Source organism: Gobio gobio (assembly GCF_949357685.1).
Source record: "Gobio gobio genome assembly, chromosome: 2".
Lineage (NCBI taxonomy): Eukaryota > Metazoa > Chordata > Actinopteri > Cypriniformes > Gobionidae > Gobio > Gobio gobio.
In genome coordinates, this window is record NC_137098.1 from 13,208,678 (window position 1) to 13,231,223 (window position 22,546).

The following is a 22,546-nucleotide window of genomic DNA, read 5'->3' on the forward strand; positions in this document are numbered from 1 at the left end:
ATCAGCGAGCGGTAGTTAATGAAGTTATCGTAGCACCACTGCACTGACTCGTGGTCTTGGGAATAGAACAGTTGCACATTAAAACCAGGTTAAGAGCAATATACTAGCAGATCTGAACTCAGACCAGCACTGCAAAATCATCTAAAAACTTCTAAAATCGCTAATTATGCAGTTTAACAAAAATGACACAGATTTAAGGAAAAGTGTTTAACTTCTGCAACACTCGTATCACAAAATGGACTGAAATTTATTTATTTTTTGCAAACAGGTTTTTCCAAAAACTCCTGCATATCTTCTACTGGCAGGCCAAAAAAGACCCACCCCAAAGTCAAGCCATTGGTTGAGCCAATGTTGTCATTGCTTTAATATCCAATGGCTTCCTAAAGACAATGTTATGGGGTGAAGAAAAGTACTTCATTAACATCAATGGTTTGGTCCCTGAGGGTTAAACTGTGGACTCTCGTTTCAGCTAATTTCAGAATTGATGCAATCTAGATCTAATTCATAGAGTTTATACAATCAAATTCACTGGACTTCTTTGTACTGATAAATTAAATTGCTGTAATATGAAACTTGTCAGCATCACATGAACACAAACATACTCTAATGATTTTATCAGGTTTCAAATAAGCGCTGACTACCAGATAACGAGTGAGATGCAAGAAACCCCATGAGAGTTTGAGAGAAAATATGCAAGCTAAAGTGAGAAATTAACTGCACATAATTTGCTGTGCCTTTTAGAACAGTTTTAGTACTGTGGTGCCTCGCAGGCACCGATTTTGATGAAACAAATTACGATTTTCGGCCACCTACAAAAACAACCTGAAATTAGTTGTAATAGATTTAGGCAATTAGGCTAATTAAAAATGGGGGGAGGGAATCATCTCACATGAGCACAAGATGCAAGTGTATGTGTGTATACGTACTCTGTTTAAAGGCATGGTAGACGTTGAGCAAGGTCAGGTGGTCCCCGTCGATGTGGGCGAACCTCATTTTGGACTCGTCGGCTGCCTTCTTGGCTTCGGTGGGACGCACAAAGCACTGTGGGACTAAACAAGGTTGGTATGGGCCCCAACATAGCCGCCCATAGGGATGAGTCAAGCGTTCACCCAGACAGGACACAAGGCCTAGTTCTGAGGCTAGAGCACGGCACAGGGTACGCTACACCAAATGGTAGGACGGGGTGGGGGGAGAGATTCTGCTCTCAGCTTTTCATTTTGCCTTTTTGGAAGAGAGAAATTATTGCAGTGGAAATTAAGCTAAACCTGCGGCCTGGTAATTTTTTGGGGGGAACGAGGTTACTCGACACGGTCAAACCTGACTAACGTTCATTTACAATACATTCTGCTATATACACAAAAATTGCGTGTATATAGCCTAAATTAAGGATTTATTTATTTGAATTGCATTTAAATTTCCCTTTGTTTGGATTCATTTACACATTCGTTTTTTAAGCGTTTATTATTAAATGTTATTTTCACTGTATAGTTACCAAACAATGTCATGATTGTTTGAGAGCAGAAAGCTTACCCGTTTCATTTATGTATGACTGACAAATATGCATCACATTAAGTTAGGTTTATTTTAATTAAGATTAAATAAAACATTCTATTTAAGTTTCTTTTTATTACATTTGTTAAAACTGTAATCCAAATTAATGGACATTTTATATGCAATTCAAATACATAAATCTTAATTTTAGGCCTAAATACATTACAAATACAATACAAAATAGACACTATTTTTTTTAAATAGGAAACTGTGAGGTTCATGATTTTAGCTTTATTATTTTTTTTTTTTTTTAAGGTTATATTTGTTTGAAGGGTTACTCAGGTCAGTTTAGATCTGAACCTCTAAAGCACTAGTAAGCGAGAGCTCTTAAGCCAGGGGTGTCCAAAGTCCGGCCTGTGGGCCAATTACAGCCCAAGGATGAATTTCAAATGGCCCGCAGCTTGTATTAAAATATATGTGGCCCACCACAGATAATTTACACATCATGCAGTTTCACAATGTCAACAAGATGACAACACTACATTTTTGGCCAGGTGTAGCAGTAAACCGCGAGTGACAACAATTTGATAACTAATAAGCGCTGCCATTCGATGCCAGATTTAAAGTTGTGTATGGACAAAATGCACAAAACTGCTACCTTCAAACTATTTTTTTGGTAATTTTGCCTATATATGTATATCATCATTACTCCATTAATACATCTACATTAATAATATATTAAAGTTTGATATGAATATTCCACATTTCTGCCACAATCCCATGGTTTCAGTTAGTGTTACCCCAGTAAAACATTGTAAATGTTGGCTACTTGTGGATTGAAAAAAGCCTTCTAACTAGATCATTGTGGCACAATGTATCATGATTTCCACGTCAGTGTTGAGATTGTCAACGCTGAGAATGTCAGCTTAGTAGTTTAAATCACCAAGACATTTGTGTTCATATCGGAGACCTCTGCACCGAACTTGATCGAGACAGGTCGAGACTGCCAGAATGACAAAAATTATGCGCAATACAAGCACTATTCAACCGGAGCGAATGAGAGGAGGCGGGTTAGTGTTAACTCGTCGTCGGAGAGAAGAGAGCGAGAAAGCACAGCAGGTATACATTTCAGTATCGATAAATATCAAAATTTTGGACAACACTAGTTTGGACACCCCTGTCTTAAGCAGTTGTATGCTATGTTCTACTCTCCCCCACCCCTCTGCATCACAGACATTTAATAGCTCAAGCGCCATTATAATTTGGCAGTCTAAGAGACTGGACTGTTTGCGAGTTCCTTCCTTTGAGAGTCGTTCTATATAATGGCTTCGGCCAAGCAGCTAAACGCATAAGCAGACTGTTTATGCAACCATTACGATTAACTTGGTTGGCAACTTGAAATTGTGCATATGTAGACAATAAAACAGAAGACTAACATCTTTGTTTTGTCCTGAGCATATTTCAGACACACTTCTAATTGAAAATGAGTGAGCTACAAATAATTAATATTTCATAGTCCATTAGATTAAATTTCATAGCCATTCTTCTGAAATAATTGATATTTAGGGGTCATGTGTGTACACGAGCATATACTACCTGATAACATTGCGGTGATGGACAGGATCTCATTGGAGCAGTTGAACTCGCAGCTGGCGATGACCATCTTGGCCAACTGGGGGTCGAGAGGGAACTCCGCCATCATGGAGCCCAGCTCCGTCAGGTCACCGTCATCATTCAGTGCTGCGAGATAGTTCAACAGCTCCAGGGCTCGCATCAGGGTCTCAGGAGCTGCCAGAAAAAATATAACATTACAATACAATAATAAATTGTGAAATGTTTGTGAATGAAACTATGCCACAGGAAAATGCCATGGGTAGATGCCAGATTGTCGGAGGTGTATTGAGAAGGTGTGCGTAATAATGACAAAAAAAAATTATATTTTGATTATTTTGGGGGATTTTGTTAAACAATTAGACAATTTGTAAATGGGTACTTAGTCAGGGTAGCACCATATTTAAGATTTTACGATTCAAATATAAAACTAAAACAATCAATGGGTAGCAGAATGTTCTTGTTCTAATGATTAAGTTGTGTAATCATTTAAATAAAAATCTGTTCCAAAATGGAGATTCATGTAGCTCTGCTCTGGCTTCTGAATTTTCATTGGCTTTCTAACTGCACTCTAATAGGTTACGTCTCACAGTGAAAGCCTGTAATCTCAAGGCATGCTTTTGATTGTTTTTTGCAAAGGGAGTGACGATAGCACTGTTTCCACGGCTGGGTCAAAAGCAAGCATGCTATGCGTGCCAGGGCCAGCCATGTTTCCAATCACTTCCGGGGCTCGATTGGGCCTTGTCGGGGCTTCCTCTGGGCCAACAGCCAGGGATTTTTGACCCACTGAATACCTTGGTCCAAAGCGGGCCAACTGGGGCTTGAAGAGTGGTCAGGAGACAACACTGCTGCTCATTTCCTGTTATGTTATCAAGCTAGCAGCTAATTACAACGTAAGACATTTTAAAAATGTTTAGCTCAAAACCCACTTTCAGACACCAGCGAGTGTTTGAAATAACTTCCATGCGATCTGATGGGGATTCTTAGCAAAAATATATTTATATGCTATGCTAAAAGCTACTTATGTGTATTATGCTAAAGGCTACTAATGTGTATTAAATACACATGATAATGGAAATACCAGTGACTTCTTGAAGAACGTAGACAAATCATATATGATTATAATCGTGTATTTATTTGGTTTCATGTTTTATCTTCAGTCAGCTAGTGAAATTGTGAGGTTGTGTGACGTCATTCTATGGAGTGTGTTAAGGGTGGGTTTTAGCTAGAGAAACAAAAAGCTGGCAATCAGCCAGTGGTCAACGTCGGGCCGTTTTTGAGCGATGGCCGACTTAGTTTTTTTGGCTCTCGTTGGACACCGCCTGGGTTTTTTGGGCAGATTCAACATGTATAATCTGCATCGGGCCAACGGTGAGAGAGAACTCTGATTGGCTGTGCACGAGAATAATAGCAAAACAGCCAGCAAAGAAGTCAAAATGGTACAGATAGAAGGCTGTTCTAATTTTACGTCATCTTACAGGGTGTTCCTGGGCAAAAATTGTATATTAATATGAGCGGAGTGGAATAAAGAATGTGATCAGCAGGATTGATGTTCAAAAAAAGTGTTAATCGTTTGTGTATCTGCAGCGTCGGTTTCCCTTTTTGAATGACGAATATATCTGCAGAAATAGACAGTTGTCTCATTTACACGCAGATGCAGAACGTGCATGCTAGTTGACAGTCGGCTGTAGTTCTCTTGGTGTGTTTAAGTGCAGCTTTTCCCCCCGACGCAGTCAGCGCGAGGCGACAACACAGTGGGTTTTCATCAGTGTTAGTTCTGTGGCGTCGGTTTTGTGTGTCTCTAACTTTATATGGTAGCACTGCAGGGCTACTGGCCCAACAGTGGAAATGCAACTTGATTTTGACCTCGGTGCTTGAGGTCCAAGGCAATTGGCCCCGCCGGCACATTAGCAGCCCTGGCTCATACTGGCCCGACAGTGAAAAAGCGGCTAATTACAGGTCGCACATGGTTAAAACAACAATTACATTATTATTATAGACGATACATCTCTCACATTCTAAACATTATTTTAAAAAAAAAGGAACATAAGAGGCAATTGGAAGCCATTGGTTTGCAGTAAAAACATTGCGGCTGTGGTCCCCTGGACAACAACTAACTTTTAATTCAAGACAAAGGGGGCTAATTTTTCATCTGACATGCAAGCAGTTCCAAACAGCAGCGCCACTAATTCAATTATAGGGAGGAACCTCTACTTAATGCATCAACACTGGTCACACACCAACAAATTCAATTACTGACCTTTGGCTCTAGAGAGTTTGGCTCTAATGACCAGTTGCATGTTAACTGAAAATTAGCATTGCCTAAGGTTTGGAGGAGTTTGCTGAATAGGATGAAAGACTGTGGCTGTCTTTATCAATGAGTCAGAAAAACTTAATTTAAAAAAAAAAGTGCAGCGGTCAGTGTGTTATTATGAACAAGTATTGATCTCGTTTATCAGACATACTTTTTCTATTTGTTTTGAAAGGATGTAGCATTACTCGTGCTAAGGCAAGTAATCCGTTTTGGGCAATAATTAAGTATAGATGCCATGCAGCGAGCCCGCCTGGAAAAAGTAATTTACACACCGCGGACACCACATAAGAAATGAACTATAGCCGGGAACGTGCCGATGTGTTAACTGAAGGCAAATCAATGAGAGAGAAAGCTAAAGGTACATTAAAGTAAGGAAAGTATAAGCGAGCATTTGGCAAATGTCACCAGGCTTCCATCAGCTTCGTCCAGTGCTACAAATTCCTGCTGTTTTCATTTGGTCTCTTGTGTGCCAGATTGAGTGCATCTAATCCCATGCTTACTGAATACAAGTAAACAAATACATAAAGCTATGGTACACTGGGAACATATTTGTTAGCATCATCAAAATGTTCGGGTTTTGTACACAGTTTAATATATTTTAATAAAACAAATATATAAATATATTATTTATGCGGGTTTTTTTTCTTCCATTTACTCACCCTCAAGTTGTTCCAAACCAGTATGAATTTGATGGGGCTCCATTGACTTCCATAATATGGGGGGGAATAATATGGAAGTCCATGGGGCCCGTCAACTGTTTAGTTACCAACATTGTTCAAAATACCTTTTGTGTTCAGTAAAAGAAATTCCTGCATGTTTGAAACAACTTGTTACGAGTAAATTACGAACTATCCCTTTCAGATATTTCATGCATAAATAACGATACTGAATATTGTCTTTTATATTACCCAGCCATACTATCCAAGGTGTCAAATGCACCAGTATCTTAAGCAGAAGGCATCAATAAGAGAGAGCATTTTTAGGGTGACTTTAGAGAGCTTTAAGGTCATGAACCATTCAGAAAAGATGATGAGCCAAATCACAAGGAAATGTTCCAGTCGTTACTATTCAGCGATTACAAGTCTGGTGGTCATCATGCAGTTTTAATGAATGTCCACATCAGTCTTCATATAGCATAAAAGCAATTACATGATCAAAGCAAAGCCTGAATGAATATCAGTTCATTTATGTGTGGAAGTGTGCTGTCCCATAACACAGAACCATTTTATAGTATTAGACTAGAGCTGCACGATTCTGGATAAATTGAGAATCAAGATTTTTTTCGTGTGAAATGGAGATTGTGATTCTCTCACGATTCTGAAAAGAAAAAACATCACACAACTAAACAAATAACATGCAAACTAGAGGTTCTGACAAAATGGTCATTGCTTTGGTCTATTTAAATAGATATATTAATCTGAACGAAGTAGATAATTTGAATGTCAATGTCTCATTCCTCAAGACTCGTTTTCATCAAGATTCATTTAGTCTTTTAAATTAATGTTTTTGGATGAATTCGTGTTTGTGAATAAATCTTTTAAATGAATGATTCAATGACACTTTTTTTTAAACAATCACTTGTCGCCACCTCTTGGCGTAACGATAAGCAATACAATACATACATGTCATACTAGAAACTTTTATGCCAGTTAGCTTTTATCCCGTTACTTAAAGGGGTACTTCAGCATTGGGACGATGAATGTGTATTTAAACTGGGTAATTTTTGTAGTGAATGTGAAATTATTTTTGAATTTGGTGCCTTCTAGACAAAATGTATTTTTGTTTCATGTGGATGAAAGACAACAACTCCCAGAATGCACTTGCTTCGCTGCCCAAAGAGGCCACTCCCAAAGCCATGGCCACTGATTATCACTTGCCCACCATGACAACCCCCCACCGTCGTTTTGATTTTCATATTAATATAATAATTTCGTTCAGTTAGAGAATAGACACTACAATTAAAAGTCTTTTCAATAAAGTGTGAGTGAGCCGAACGAAAGTCACGGCACAGACGCATCAGGAGTCAGATTTCATTCATCACGAGAGCGAAGAGCTGAGGTAAGCGCGGCAGTCATTCACGACGCGTGTCCAGTCTGGCGCGTTTTCAGATCTTGCTTATGGAAGCTTAACTTTCATAGGAATTCATTGAAAAGTTGAAACACTCACTTTGTTCCGCACTGCTCCGTTATGAATGCCCGAGCTGAGCGGCCGTGCGCATTTACATTCCGTGAGTGAGATCATGTTGAAAACATGCGGAACTAGCTCTACTACTGGCTGTATTCTCTAGCCTATGGCCAAAAAATCCTCCGATGACGCAAAATGACGATATATTCGGAGGATATTTTTCCAGAAATAAAATGCATAATTCTCTCGTCTCGGGGGACATGAGGGGGGAAAAGTACGATAATTAGAATATACTACTGGGTTTCTACTGATACAAAGCTTAATGCCAAATCGCTGAAGTAACCCTTTAAATGTTTGTAACGCATAAATAATGTGTGGTTGAAAACCGCACACGTCAGCAGCACATGTTTTGTCACTAGTCCATATCAATGAATGACAGCGTTCACATCGGAAGCGTGACGGCCGACACTCTCAAGGTGCGTATCCACTGGCGCGCAAGCAGAGCCAGCCTTTTCAATTAATTCCTATGGAAGTTGAGCTTTACGCTCACGTGCGAGCATGAAGTGGACATCAGTCATTCATTAACATGGGCAGCTCCGCTGACGCTGCGATGTGAAACATGCATAAAAGACAGCAGAATCGTGGTCATTTAGGAATAAGATAGCGTGGGTGTTTGAATCGAGATCGCAATCTTTTAATGATTAATCGTGCAGCTCTATATCACACTCTGAGGAACAAACTCAAAACTTTATTCTATACCTGGTGGGTCCATGAAGTCAAAGTGCACTAGGTCATCAATACCAAGCTTCTTGAGCTGTAGCACCACAGAGCCCAAATTCGACCTGAGAATCTCAGGGTATGTGTTATCCTGAGGGGAGAAATGAGGATAAAGAAAAAGGAAAGCAAATTAGCTGATGTTCTCTATTAATATCCTCAAGTTGCTGCTCCTGAGGAAATATTCAAACTCATTTAGCTGATATGGACATCACAAAAAGGAGGCTAGAAGTGACTAGAAGTACTAAAGACTCGTGAAGGAACCAGGGTCTGGCTTGACCACTGAGTCCATCTGCTGTTTGATCAACAAATGACCCAACCAACATACACTGGCATATAATCAAATCGCTTCCCAGATGCCTACAGCAGTAATGATCCGTTTCACAAACCTGCATCTCAGTCTTGTAGGCCTTCTCGGTGTAGAGTCGGAAGCACTTTCCCGGGCGCGTACGTCCAGCACGGCCGGCTCTCTGCTGGGCTGAAGCCTTACTAATAGCCGTTACGAGCAGCGACTCGACTCGAATACGAGGGTTATACACCTGTGCGACGAAAAGGAAAGAGCTGTGTGAATAATAAATGCACACCATTGCACCACAGCAATATGCCAAAGCGAAGCCATCCTTCATCTCTGACTGGACTACATGTATGACAGCAGCAGCTGGGCTAGGGAAATGTCAGCAGAATAAATAACTAGCTTTTCCATCTTGAGTCGCTGTCAGAGCCCCGCCACTGGGTTTATCTGGGGATTTCAGAGGCAAGAGAAACAGATGATGGGGTGAGATTAGACAAGTGAGGCAGAGAAGAGAAGACTAACCTTTTGCTTGGCAAAGCCAGGATCAATTACAAACACCACACCATCGATGGTCAGGGATGTCTCAGCGATGTTTGTAGAAACCACAACCTATGAGAGCCGAAACAATATGATAAAGATCGAGATCAAACTGACCAGACAGCTCTTGACAAAAACACACAAAAAAAGCTACCTTTTAATCAAGTTGTACAAGACACTCTAAAATGACCTAGATGACTATGCAGAACACTTAAGGCCAAAGTATACTTTTAACATGTACGCAAGGGTCAGTGTACAGTGTGCGTGATGCGAATTTCGTCATCAGAAGAGTACGTGCGTACTGAATGCACACCGCCAGATTTTTGTAACTGTGCGTTGCACATGCGCATTTACATTTTTTGCAGTATTTACTGTAACTCATTCCGAGAAATTGCTCAAAATTGAGCATGCATCGAACGCCTGTTTACACGTACAAGTCAAAAGAAGTATTCTTTGCAAAATTTGAGAAATTCTTCATGTCAGTTGCACAAGTGTTGTGGGACAAGTTATGAGGCTAAGCTGAATACTTGGTGTAACGGGTTTATTCAAATCTCTAACACTCTCTACACCAGCAGGGTAGCTATTTTTAGTACATTTCATTGGTGATTAGACTGGTCTGCACTGCTCTGGGCAAACTAAAAGAATCAAATTAAAGAAAAAAAAAAGTTCTGTGGTAAATGAAGAGGGGGGAAAAAAGGGCAAAAAAAAAATTCAGTGGAAATTAAATCCTTAAAGACACTTCAGTGAGCTGTCGCAAGCTGGAAGACTAATACAACCCAACAGGGGAGTAAGGCAACAGTTGCTGCAATCAAGTCAAATCGGGAGTGTGCTGGCTGAGCTGGGCTGCTTTCCGCCGAGCAGCCCGTCCAGACACATTAGTACTGCTCTTTTTGGCGGCAAGATACATGTCTGTGCACAGCACGCAGCCATCTTCCCCTCCCTGGAGAAACCCACCTCAAAGAAACTGTATTATTAATGCCACGTCTCGCTCTTTCGCTCTCTCTGTCCCTTTACAGTACAGGTGGCCTTCATCATGTGTGGTATAGTGACATATTGAATCATCTTTGAGCTTGAGACTGTGGACCGTCTTTGATACACTGAAATGACCGTGTCCAAGAAGACAGCTAAAGAGCGTTATATTGCATAGGTAAGGGTGGTATAGTGGAACAAGCCCCCCCCCAAAAAAAAAAGTCTAATGGGAGTGTCATGCATCACAGAACGAGAAACGCCAATCTGAGTCAATTGACCGGTAGGGCAAAGTCTCTAATTTTAGAAGGGTTTGCTTTGTGTTAAATTCAAAACTATGGAAGTGGCCATAGCTGTAGAAGGATGTCGTCGTTGTTCCAAGACAAAAGGCAGCATAAATTCATAGTAAACAGTTGTACATGCCGCTCACATGTAGTCGTGGATTAAATCTAAAGTCTGGTATACATAACCAGAGAGAAGCTTTATTAAAATTTACAAGATCAAAAATACAATTTAAGAAAACAAAACATGCATGGACTAATCATGCACATTAAGATCGATAAATGAATAGGGTGAATTTCCATTTCATGCCAACTAAGTCTCTGATATTCTGGTCCCTAAATTTGGCTCAGGTTCCTTCTTTCGATTAAACTCAGGTATTTTTGCAAATTTTTATCAAAAAGAATTTTGATGTCTTGCAGCAATACACACATAGTTTGAGCTATAATTCATGCCTACAGCAGAAACAAGCTCTGACGTTTAATTCATTAGGTTGGGGTTTATTTAAAATCCTAACTTTAAGTGGGAGCAATAGTATTATGAGTGCTTGCTTTAGCAAAGGTTTTGCTATGTAAATTCGCTAAATGTAAATTGAGTTTCATAAAACTATCCGGCCTCTATTACTAACAGAAAACAAATAATGGAGAAAAAGCTTATATTTCATGCAATTCAGCCTCCTCAAATGCCTTTCAGGCACTTAATTCCTACTTTTATAAGTGGATTTCTCTCTAGCTACAAAATGCTTGGCTTCAGTTTTTTTTTTTTACTCTATTCATGGAGCCTTTGACCTGATGTAATTCAGCTGCTGAAAAGAATCATCTACCTATATATTCATAGAAAGGCCGGGAGAATTTGGTGAAAAAAGGCCATCTGGAGTCTGGAGACTGGGGGCCGCGACCCAATGCCCACAGAGCGTGCTCTTAACAGACCACTGAATGACAGCGGGGTCCGGAGCGCTCCAGACATATGATAAAAAGAAATGAGGGTTCCTAACCAGTCTGCATCCTTTCAGAAAATAGGGCCACCTGGGAAAGACCTTTGAGATGAAATATATTCCAGAGTGGTAGCCATGGAAATTATCGAAAGGTGAGCACCATTGGAATGAATTTCACAGCAAAAACACTAAATGCATTACAAGTACTTAGTCATACTCATTGAACCATGAGGTGTTGAGAAATTGCATCTTTTAGGAGGCAATGATCCATGCGCAAGTGGTCTGGAAAAAAGTTGGCGGGCTGACTGAACAAGGCTAATACCAGCAACATTTCACTTGAATAAGTGCAATTTCAATTCTCTCGAATGAGCCTCTCATTCAATGTTCATTTTTTGGTAAAATACCTTAAGGTGGACACACTGCATACCCTACTGGACATAAGATTGCAATAATTAAGTCTCGTATGCATGCCAAGGGTGCATTTATTTGATCAAAATCACAGTAAAATAGTAAATTAATTGTTTTTACATATACACATACACACTATATAATATGTTTTAAAATGTAATTTCTGTGGTGGCAAAGCTGCATCATTACTCCACTCTGCTCAAGAAATACTTATCAATATGAAAACTTTTGCTGATGATGCTGGGGTTTTTTTTCTTCAAGACTCTATGATGTATAGAAAATCTCAAAAGAACAGCCTTTATTTGAGTTAGAAAAACTTTGTAACACGTCTTTACGGTCACTTTTGATTCCATTTAGTGTGTCCTTGCTGAATAAAAATATTATTTTTTTAAAAACTTACATTTAATGGTAGTGTATCACAGTTTCCACAAAAATATTAAGCGGTTTTCATCATTTATGAGATGTTTCTTGATCATGCGATATTGAAGACTGGAGTCATACAAATCATGTTAATAAATTAATCAATTTATTTTATTTAAAAAAGTTTTGAAATTGTAATAATATTGGACAACATTACTGTTTTAATGTATTTTTAATAAATGCAGCCTTGCTAAACATAAGACTAATTTCAAAAGCATAAAAGAAATCATAACTATCCCAAACTTTTGACTGGTAGTATAAGTTTGCAAACAGTCACAAATGCTTACATTTTTTTTTTTGCATTACCACAGTGCCACCAAGCCTCTGGTGGGCGATAGATTCTTACCTTCAAATGTTTGTGCCATTAAATCAGATGTGTTTCTATTTAATTAGCTTATAAACATGTTGATAGTTTAACCTTAGGAGACATTTTTTTAACTATTGCTCCGCCATGACAGCAGTTGACCAGACAGAGTTGCTCGCATTTCATATTCACAAATATAAGCGAGACCCTGCCTTCAAATCACACTGAATTAAAAGTGACTATGGAAACCATGGCAATTGCAAAAAGACCAAGACGGCTCCCGTCTGTCTGTTTCTTTATTGAACTAAACAGACATTTCGTCAACAATAGCGCAATACCATTGTGCCTCAGGGTTTAAGCAGCATGATGGGAAGGAGATCCAAACATCATTATTACTGAGCTGTATTGACAACCTTTAAAACCAATGGGCTTAAAAGCAAACAATGCTTTATGACAATGCTTAGAGTGAAATATCAAATGTTTTGACAACAAGCTAAGGTATGCCTGGACATGGTCTCTATCAGGTTAGAAGGGTCTAACTATCTTGCATTCTACACCATCTGGAGGAAGACCACTTTCTGTCCAGACAGTTATTAACAAGCAAGATTTGCCACCCAAAGCAGGCATTCATTAAGGATTGTTATAGGTGGTTGATACAGACGGCAGCCTCACCATCGACTTAATTCTTCCATAACCCTCCATTCCTACAGTCAGCACAAGGGAGATCTTACCACATCCCAATTAACTGAAGGATCAACAAGATTGTTGCTGCCAAAATTTGCCATAGTCCTCAATTTCCATACATGTGACTGCTGAGAGTCACATGAAGTTAAATCCCATCTTATAAATCCATGCATCAGCAGTGCAATAGGGCTGTTGGATTTGTCCTGAAGGAGGATGTGACTGCACAGGTGCAGATCTCAATATCCACACACGCACCTCGTATCTGCCAAAGGTGGCTTATATGCATTGTGTTTAATATATGCCAGAGGGTGTGAAGAGTTGACATTTTTACAAGGTAATCGGAGCCTATCCTTATGTACTGCTGCCACAGAAGGACAGAGAAACAAGGTGCCAGAAAAGTAAATAAGTATGAGACACTATACAGATACTGCACACATTAAAAAAAATGTTGCTTGTTCAAATTACTTTAAAATTACCTAATGCAACAATTCTTGAGCAGTCGATCACGACTTAACGTGTTAGTTAATACATCAACACAGGAACTTAAATTTAGTTTCAGGTAATAGTGAAACAACATCATTTTAATTTAGTTTAACTAAAGATTAATTGACTATTATTGATCATTTAAATCAATAAAACTCATTGGTCATCATTAGAATGTGTAGTTTCGAGGTGCGTGCAGCTTATGCATAAAACATGTGCAGCAGACATGAGGAAAACTGAAGTGAGTGTGTCGTAGTTACATATTTTAAATGTATTAATGTCTTCAAGCTATGCAATGGATTAGGTAGGCAAGCCATTTATTTTGAAACAATCAATCAAGGGTTGAACAAACCCTCCAAACAAGGGATTTTACTGGACATAAGAAATAGTGTAAACACCACAATAAAAATACATAGAATAAACAACAAGTAATAAGATACTGGTGGAAAAGTGATCTTCCATCGCGGTTTCAACTATTCGGTAGATTGTTAACCTGTCAATCTGAGTGATCAAACCATTTCAAACGTGCTCCAGTGGTAAAATGATTTAGGCCAGGGTTTTTCAAACTGGGGTCCTCCAGAAGGTTCTAAGGGGTTCCCAGAAAATTTCAGAAAATATAAAGACAAAGCAAAAATGGTATATGTATATGTGCGCTTTGTATTTTTCTCACTATAGTCCCTTTATCTTGCTCACTGGGGCTGTAAGGCAGTATTCTTAATGCAGAATGTAAGCTGCTTACATACATTTATTGTGAAAGTTGCTTATACAAATCATTTTTAATCGAAAAATGTTCTTCAGGTTTATACATCCAAAATTAAGTATAGCCAATTTAAGTTTGGAAACAATACATTGTATTTATAATGTCTATTTACTATTTATCTAACAGTTTATATGTTTTTTTCATACATAAAATATAGATAGATTTTAGGGAGGGGGTCCCTCATAAAAGGTTTGTCATATTTGGGGGTCCTTGGCATCATAAAGTTTGAAAACCCCTGATCTAGGCATTGTCTCGTGTTTGGGCTCATTCGACACTAGCTTCTATGGTTCACAAATGTTTTGAAATTACAAACAAAAACTTGGTGCAGGAGCATCATGTGTATATTGTTTAAACGCGAGTCAGCAGTGTTTTATCATACAAATATTATAGTTAGGTCTCTAGCAGTTTGTTTCAGTTAGATGAATATATATGACTCTGTCTGTGAAAGATATCGATGGTTTTACAGGTAACATTTTCATGTAAAGCAGTTTATTTTCACACTATGAAATAGGGATGTCATGGTACCAAAATTACAGTAGTCGGTACCAATACCATAACAATTTTACAGTACTCCGTACCAATTTCGGTCCCAGAGCTAAAAAAAAATATTTTTTATTTAACCATTTAAAAAAAATAATTAAATGTATTAAGTTTATTATTTATGATAGTCATTATAAGTAAATAATACAAACATTTAAAGGCTGTATGTTGTTTAAAAGTAAACATTGTTTATAAAAAAGATCAAGTGAAAAATAATCAACCATCTAGGCATAATTATTATTATTAGTAGAGACGTATTATTATTACTACGTAGAGACGTAGCTAAATCTACTGTAGGCTACAACAGTAGCCCAATATATTCTGTCAATTTAAATTTTTTAAACCAAACTTTTATTTTGACGGGTTGCCGTGAAGACCCTTGAGTGTCTGTGTTCATGATATGACCGTTTTCAAGTAAAAAAACGGTACAAATTCTCATGAAGTGACTGTTTATGTGTTTGTGTCCTAATATAGTGACACACGGCAGAGACTACAAAGACAGCGAGTGTCGCGCGCGTGTGTGTGTGCGCCCGACCACCCTTCATTCACACAGAGACGCAGAACATGCAGGAGTAATATTTAAAGAGTATTTTACAGTCTGGAGCCCTGCGCTTAGATAAACACGGAAGCGACTGAACGCAGCTGTGGGTATCGAATATACTTGGGAGTCGGTACTACCGGTACTACAGAAATGCTGGTATCGTTACATTTTTATAATTTCAGTACCAACTTGGTACCCAAGTACCGGTACTTGTGACATCCCTACTATGAAAATAGAGCACTTCTAATGTCAGCAAATTTGAAAGCACTTGTTAAGTGATGGCCATATTCATTGTACGCCAAACCTTTAAGGTTTAGAACACCTATTTTTTTATTGCTCTCAAGCTCAAATGGTCTTGCCGAGCACACATTTAAGACGACGATGACGAAGCTGCAGCTGCTTGATATGCTTGAAATGCATGTTCTGTTTGCCAGTTAGCAAAAAGTGTGTGAATGGTTTTGGCAAGCATGTAAATACTGGCTCTCTACCTCTGTGTGACAAAAGAGTGTCAGAAGCTGTGCGCAGTGCCACCTTGTGTACCCTGGGTATTTCTGTTTTTCAATAAGTGCCATCTACTGTCAGGGAGTGAATTTGCACGTTTACATAACCAGTAAAAATCGCTTGGGTATGAACAAAGACGAGTCGAAAAACGTCTCGAAAAATGCTGGTGATAAGTACGCGTGATTATCGCCCAGTGTGCACAGGCCTTAAGGTTGCCCTTCAAATCAATTAATTTATCGTTAATGTAAACAACAATCGATTATGGGAAGAAAAGATAAGCAATTCAAAATATAAAAAACAAATCTATCAATAATACCAAAATAACACGGGTTGGTTAAACTGTTAAAATGAACCTTTCATTTTTAAAAGGTTCTTAATTCAATGAAGTTCATTAAACAAAATGAATCATTTCTATAAAAAAGGGCCACAACAAAATTGAAAACAAATGATTTATGTTACATTTTCATGTTTTTTTTTTTTTTTTTAAAGAACCGCTTCTGAACAAGCAGTTCTGTTCTCAACATTAGTTTGCATCACAGGGGTTGCAGCATATTCACATCAGCCCCTGTGAATCCATGCTCACTTTCATTTTCTTCTGAACAGTGCAGGCAAACAGCTGCGGATGTTTGAACTTCTGAAGCAGCTTATGCCCTGGCTTACAAGTAATCAAACCTCGGAGAAACCCAGAGCCTCTTTAAACATGGACGTGGTCAGGGGAGAGATGGAATGACACAATGCCCTAGTGGAAAGGAATGGACGAGGCAGATACTTGATATCTGAAGCAGGCGGATATACTGATGCCGTTTGGAACATCAAAACACAAACCAGGCATGTAGCTAAGACTTCGTTACGGCTACAAATACAGCCATCAAGTTGAAAGAACAAGAATGAGGAAATTTGCGGATCAGTGAACGTTTGTGTTCGTTCATTAGGACATCAGTAATCTTTGCCAGCGATAATGACAAGCGGAGCGGTTTCTGTAGGGGAAGCTGGGGAGATGACTCATTAATCAACTCCTCATCAGATGTTCAGCTAAATGTTTGCAAACTCAGAGCCGATGATCAGTTGTGATATTCTGTCAGATCTTTGGCCAGTCACACAGGCGTCCAGGTGCTTTCCACACTGTAATCGTCAGGGTTGTTTGAGAGAAGACGTGCAATGGGAATAGAGAAAACAAAAGGACGATTGCGTCTGCACAACCTCCTGCTAAGAGTAAAGGATGACAGACGATGAAACGCTTTACAGTGGATGAGCTCTGATAAAACATCTACAGTGAATCTCATTCTTTCAAAGCCAACATGCCAAAAATGGCAAATGACCATATTTAAGTCAGGAGACAGACGGGAAGCAGAACAGGAGGGAGTGAAAGCAAGCGGTCCCCCCAAAAAAGATTACTGCTCTAACACTTTTCAAATGATAGAAGGATGAGTAAACTTCCTTTCCAAAATTAGAGAAAAGAATCATATGCTGACAAAAGCAGCATATGTTATGAGTCATTACTTTATCAAAGCTAAAGATGGAAGGGGAGAAAAAAGAAAGCAACATTTCCACCATTCCTTGCTCCTCATTCTTCCCTCTACAGACACACTTGAGTCATTCTCTCAGCCTCTTCTTTCTTTAAATGGATTTAAAAGGTTACTACCGCAGTGCTAATACGAATATATATAATCAATATTTTGATTGTTTGATACAATATTCCACTGACAATAGTGAAAAGGATAGTTGACCTAAAAATGAAAATCATTTACCCTCCTCATGTTGTTACATTAGACTTTCGTTCTCTACTTTTATCATTTCTTCTTGATGCATGGAAGATTTGCTGAAAATGGACATTCAATACATGGACACATTTGCAAAGATTTGCGTTTCAAAGATGAAAAAGTATTTTCATTTTTGGGTAAACTATCCCTTTCACATGAGTCTGTGGAATACTGTATCAAAGAATCGAAATATCTCAAAGGAAACCCAATTAGAGGGACTAAAAGCAATACCTTTCGCAAACATGCTGCGTTCACAGCAGCTTAAAACACAATCTAGTTACATGTATGTGTCGTGATGCGTGGCGGTGATGTTTACCTTCCTGCCGATGGCGCCGCTTGGTTTGCGGGGTGGAGGTGGCTCAAAGATCCTCTGCTGCTGCTGTGGTGGCAGCGTGGAGTAGAGCGGGATGATTTTGATGTCGCCAACCTCAGGGCCGAGATCATCAATCTCACGTTTGATCCGTTTGCAGGCTTCGTCGATTTCCTGGAATGTTAACAAACTGACGTTAGAGAATCAGGTGCAAAATTAACACTTTCTAAGTGCCAAGACATTTTTGGTGAGTGAATTCAATAAAATTACTCAACATTAGGAACAAAATGTGCTTCTACATTGAAAAAAAATGTCCTTTGAAACAATTTTCACTCAGTAAAATTGCTAGCAAATAGTAGCAAATACTGCAAAAAGAAACTGGAGGTAGCATTTAATGAAACATAAAATGTAGAAAGACCATTAAAACTTAAAATTATATTTTTGCGAAAACACAGACAATTTACATCAGTTTAAAGTTGATATGAACACTATAGTGGCAGTAAAACACCAACAACTTTTATTCCTTTTCACAGAAATTATGATTATAGGTCCAGATTATGGATTAATAAAAGATTTGTTATAGCATAGTTCCTTGCACAATACTATGTTATGACCTAAAAACACTTGATTTATTTGTAAACAAATACATTTTGACTCACTGGACACCTCACTTTTAAAGTGGCATAAAACATGCAATTAAGCAACGCAATACTTTTTTTTACAATGAGCCTGGGTTGTTTCATTATGAGAGGTTAGTCTAGGATGGCTTGTATTTTTTTCGTCCAAAAAAAAGGCAATTTTGTGACTGGTTCAGTTTCCCTGGGACTAGATATTTTGAAGGATGTTTCAACAATTTTTGACCATACAGGAAATGTCACAGCAATGCCACATCTTATTTTAAGTTACAGAAAGAAAAGAAAGTCATACGGGTTTGGAACGACCATGAATGAGTAAATGACGACAATTGTCGTTTTTGGTGAACTATCCTTTTAAAAACAGGGTGAATAGGGCGTTTTGACAAACAGTAATGATTCATTTCATATGACTTTACAACATTACACACTCCAGATCAGCGAGTTGTGTAATCTGCCCTCTATGTCCAACTTGAACTCGTATCAACAGATTTTGGATCAGCTACCCACTAATCTCCACCTTAGCTACTTTTACAAACATCATTAACTGCTGAATCAATTCCCAGATGCTGGAAACACCAGCATCACTGAGGCTTGGGTGGTTTAGTTGCGGTACACTTGACATGCCAGTTGTGTCGAACGAGTGAGAAAACGAAAGCTGGAGTGCATGGTGCTCGGGTAAGATCCCTATGGCTGCGCTATCAACAGCGGCAGTCACAAGGGCATGTGTACACTCACATGCAAGCTTTAATATTCCAGATGGCAATGTAGTAGGGCTAATGTGAGATGAGAAAGCTGCAATGATGCATAACCAGGAGCAAATCACAACAGATCAGTTAAGTGATGCTGAACGTCACAAACATTGTGGGCTTGAGATCTAGAAATACATGACAGTCGTCACAGCAAATTAGAGATAGCACTGATCCAACAGCTCAAATGTGTTTTAAAAAGCACATACTGAAGCGTAAACCATTAACAAGCTACAGATAACTTAATCTAGATTACTGAACGCCTTCCCTCGCAAATCAGAGGAAATGTTCACTATATTCACAAATGAAGAATGCTCAGTATTTACTATAAAGCTTTGTCTTCATGCATGAGCACATTACACTCATCACAAGTGGAACGCTCTTACTGGTTCTGAAGTCACAGCTTATGTAGTACTGCCATCCTCAGGTCAAAGTGAGTATTGCGACTTAAACAGGAAAGCGATCAATGATAAACAGGCAAGCAATGATCTCTACAAAAACTTTAGGCCGTTATAATAAAGCATTTATCGATATCAAGACGTGCGCTGCAACATCAAAAGGCCCTAAACATCTCAGAGACATTTTACTTGAAACTCTTTCATTGCGTATCTAAGCAGCCATAGCTGATCATTTGTCCATAAAAGCATTAAAGCTCGTAAGCGTGCTGATATCCCAGGCACGGTAGTCCATGCACGCTCTGCACTGCTCCCTGGGGTACAATATGCACAGAAAATGGCGCCGGTGGCCATGTGCATCTTAATCAAAGCTCTGCCACAACGGAGCAGGACAAGGCAAATCTGAATGGATTGATCAAATTAGCCAAAGTATTAATAGTCCATCAGCCCTTGGGAAGCGGCAGCTGTCAGGAGGACTGCTATCCGTGCTGCCAAGGCACCGGGGAGAGAGGGACACACGGCTGTGCCAATGCAGAAGAGCCTGCACCTGGAGCAGGGCGCCAAATCCAGATCCCTCGCTTCTCACAGCGGGCACGATACAATGCTGGAGGAAAATATTTTAAATGGCCCTTTAATCTACATGCTGCAGATGCAAATTAGCTGGCACGGATCTAAAGCAGAAAACTAATCTTAATCAGTGGTAATTTAGACCTGATTCGAACGAGCAAAGTTGAACAAATAACTGCACCGTATCAGTGAGGGTTTTTTTTCTTTTTGAAAGATTGCGTGGTTCAAACCTAATTGCTATTTGCAAGTTTGCGAAATGCCTGGCGAGTTAAGACATTCGTTTCTTCTGCTGACTTTCGTTGCATTAGCGGGACCCAGGAAAAGATAAAGAACCTTTTTATCCCCTTAAACAGAGTGGACAAACAGCACAAATTGCTTAACTAAAATGAGGCGCCTTAATTGATCAAAGGAGCAAACTGAGCTACTATGTGACCAGCCTAAAAAACATTCTTGGCCTAGATTTGAGCATATTCAATCATTTTTTTAATTGGGTAAAATAGAATATCCAACTCCACTACTGTGATCATTAGTCTCATCACATGCTTAACATTGAGAAATGCTCAAGCACAACATCCTTTCAACTGCCCTAGTCCATTTGAAGTCCGTTAACCTAATTAAAAACACATTAAAGGGTTAGTTCACCCAAAAAACTTTAATTATCCCATAATTTACCCACCCTCAAGCCATCTTAGGTGTATGACTGACTTTCTTCTTTCAGCCAAACACAATCGGAGTTATATTAAAACATATCCTAGCTCTTCCAAGCTTTGTAATGGGAGTGAATGGTTCCTTGTTTTTTGAAGCCCAAAAAAGCACATCCATTAATCATAAAAAAAATCCATACGGCTCCAGGGGGGCCTTATGAAGTGATGCGTTTTTGTAAGAAAAATATCCATATTTATAACTAACTATAATCACTGGCTTCTGGTAACAGCCGAGTCTAGTTCCGGCGGAAGAATTACCGATGACCTGACGCATAACGTATTGATGAACGCGGAAGCACAGAGACAAAAAAAAAAATCATCACCAGTCACAAATTGGAAGTCTAAAATGAGAATTTTTTTTTTACCCTTCAGCCAGAACTCGACACGCGTACAGCCGTTAACAGAAGCCAGTGATTATAGGATTAAAGGAAATGTATGCAAGATTGTGGCCAGAACTGGTACTGCAATCACTTTCAAATTACTGTAGAGCAGTGTATCCCCTCTCCCCCTGACTCCAGGTTGCCAGATAGGCTGCAGGATCCAGCAGGAACGTAGGCTGCTACAAGGAGCTTCCAATAGCAAGTGACGAGTCCTACATAGCAAGTTTTTTTCCTGATTCATAAAGAGGTCTTTTAGGTTTCGTAAAGTTTTATTTTTTATCCAAAAAGTTTGTAGCTGCAGCTGTTGTAACTAGAGCAGAGCTGGCAACCCGGATGCCGAAACACTACTGACTTCGCGATTGGTAGATAGGTGGAGGTTGACGCTTCAGGCCAAAACACAACATGTCAACATCAACATCAGTTGAGGGCTGCAACTTCACTTTTAAATGACAATATCCTGGCCGGACTACGGTTGTCAGTGATATTAATATTTGAAATTAACATGATTTCTTAATGTCTAAGTGACATATCAGGACGATTTTATGATTAATTGAAATACATTTCTTACATACAGTTCCTTTAAGGGTGAGTTATTGGACAATTTTCATTTTTTGGTGAACAAACTCTTTAACAAGCCATCAAAGTGAATACCTACAACACTAAATCTGAAATTATTTCCCGTTCTTCGATTACGCGGGGGTAAAAAAAGTTTGAAATACATTTGCAGCAATATACTGTTAGCGAACATCCTGACATCTGGCATCTAGTGCTTTACTCTCAATAACAAAAACACTCAAACAACATGGTGAAAGCATTTGATTATTAGCAATGTGGATATGTTTGCATGAGCTCTGCAATTCAAAAATCTAGTAAAGTCACGTCACGTTTATTTGTATACGATAGATTGCTTTACGGCAAGCAGCATTAAAAATACTGTCAGTCTCTGTTTCAAATAGAATTACAACTTAAATGTCTACTGTAAAAGCAGCTCTCCCGTGTGTTCATGTTTCTACTTGTGTCTGACCTCGATGGAATGAAAAGATTTCCACGCCAAAGAAGGTGGAACCCCAAAGCACACCTACCTAC

General features: G+C 39.0%; 1 protein-coding gene across 1 annotated transcript in view; it reads right to left on the bottom strand.

The window, feature by feature from the left end:
- Positions 1 to 22,546, bottom strand: part of dhx15 (DEAH (Asp-Glu-Ala-His) box helicase 15) — a 47,207-nt gene that overhangs the window by 3,718 nt on the left and 20,943 nt on the right. The window contains exons 6-12 of the mRNA XM_079811024.1: positions 18,040 to 18,207; positions 9,129 to 9,215; positions 8,704 to 8,853; positions 8,300 to 8,408; positions 3,088 to 3,279; positions 927 to 1,049; positions 1 to 55 (exon numbers count right to left, since the gene is read on the bottom strand). The exon at positions 1 to 55 is cut by the window's left edge and continues 136 nt beyond it. Of these exons, the coding sequence (XP_079667150.1) occupies positions 1 to 55; positions 927 to 1,049; positions 3,088 to 3,279; positions 8,300 to 8,408; positions 8,704 to 8,853; positions 9,129 to 9,215; positions 18,040 to 18,207 (884 nt within the window). The remainder of the gene's footprint in view (positions 56 to 926; positions 1,050 to 3,087; positions 3,280 to 8,299; positions 8,409 to 8,703; positions 8,854 to 9,128; positions 9,216 to 18,039; positions 18,208 to 22,546) is intronic.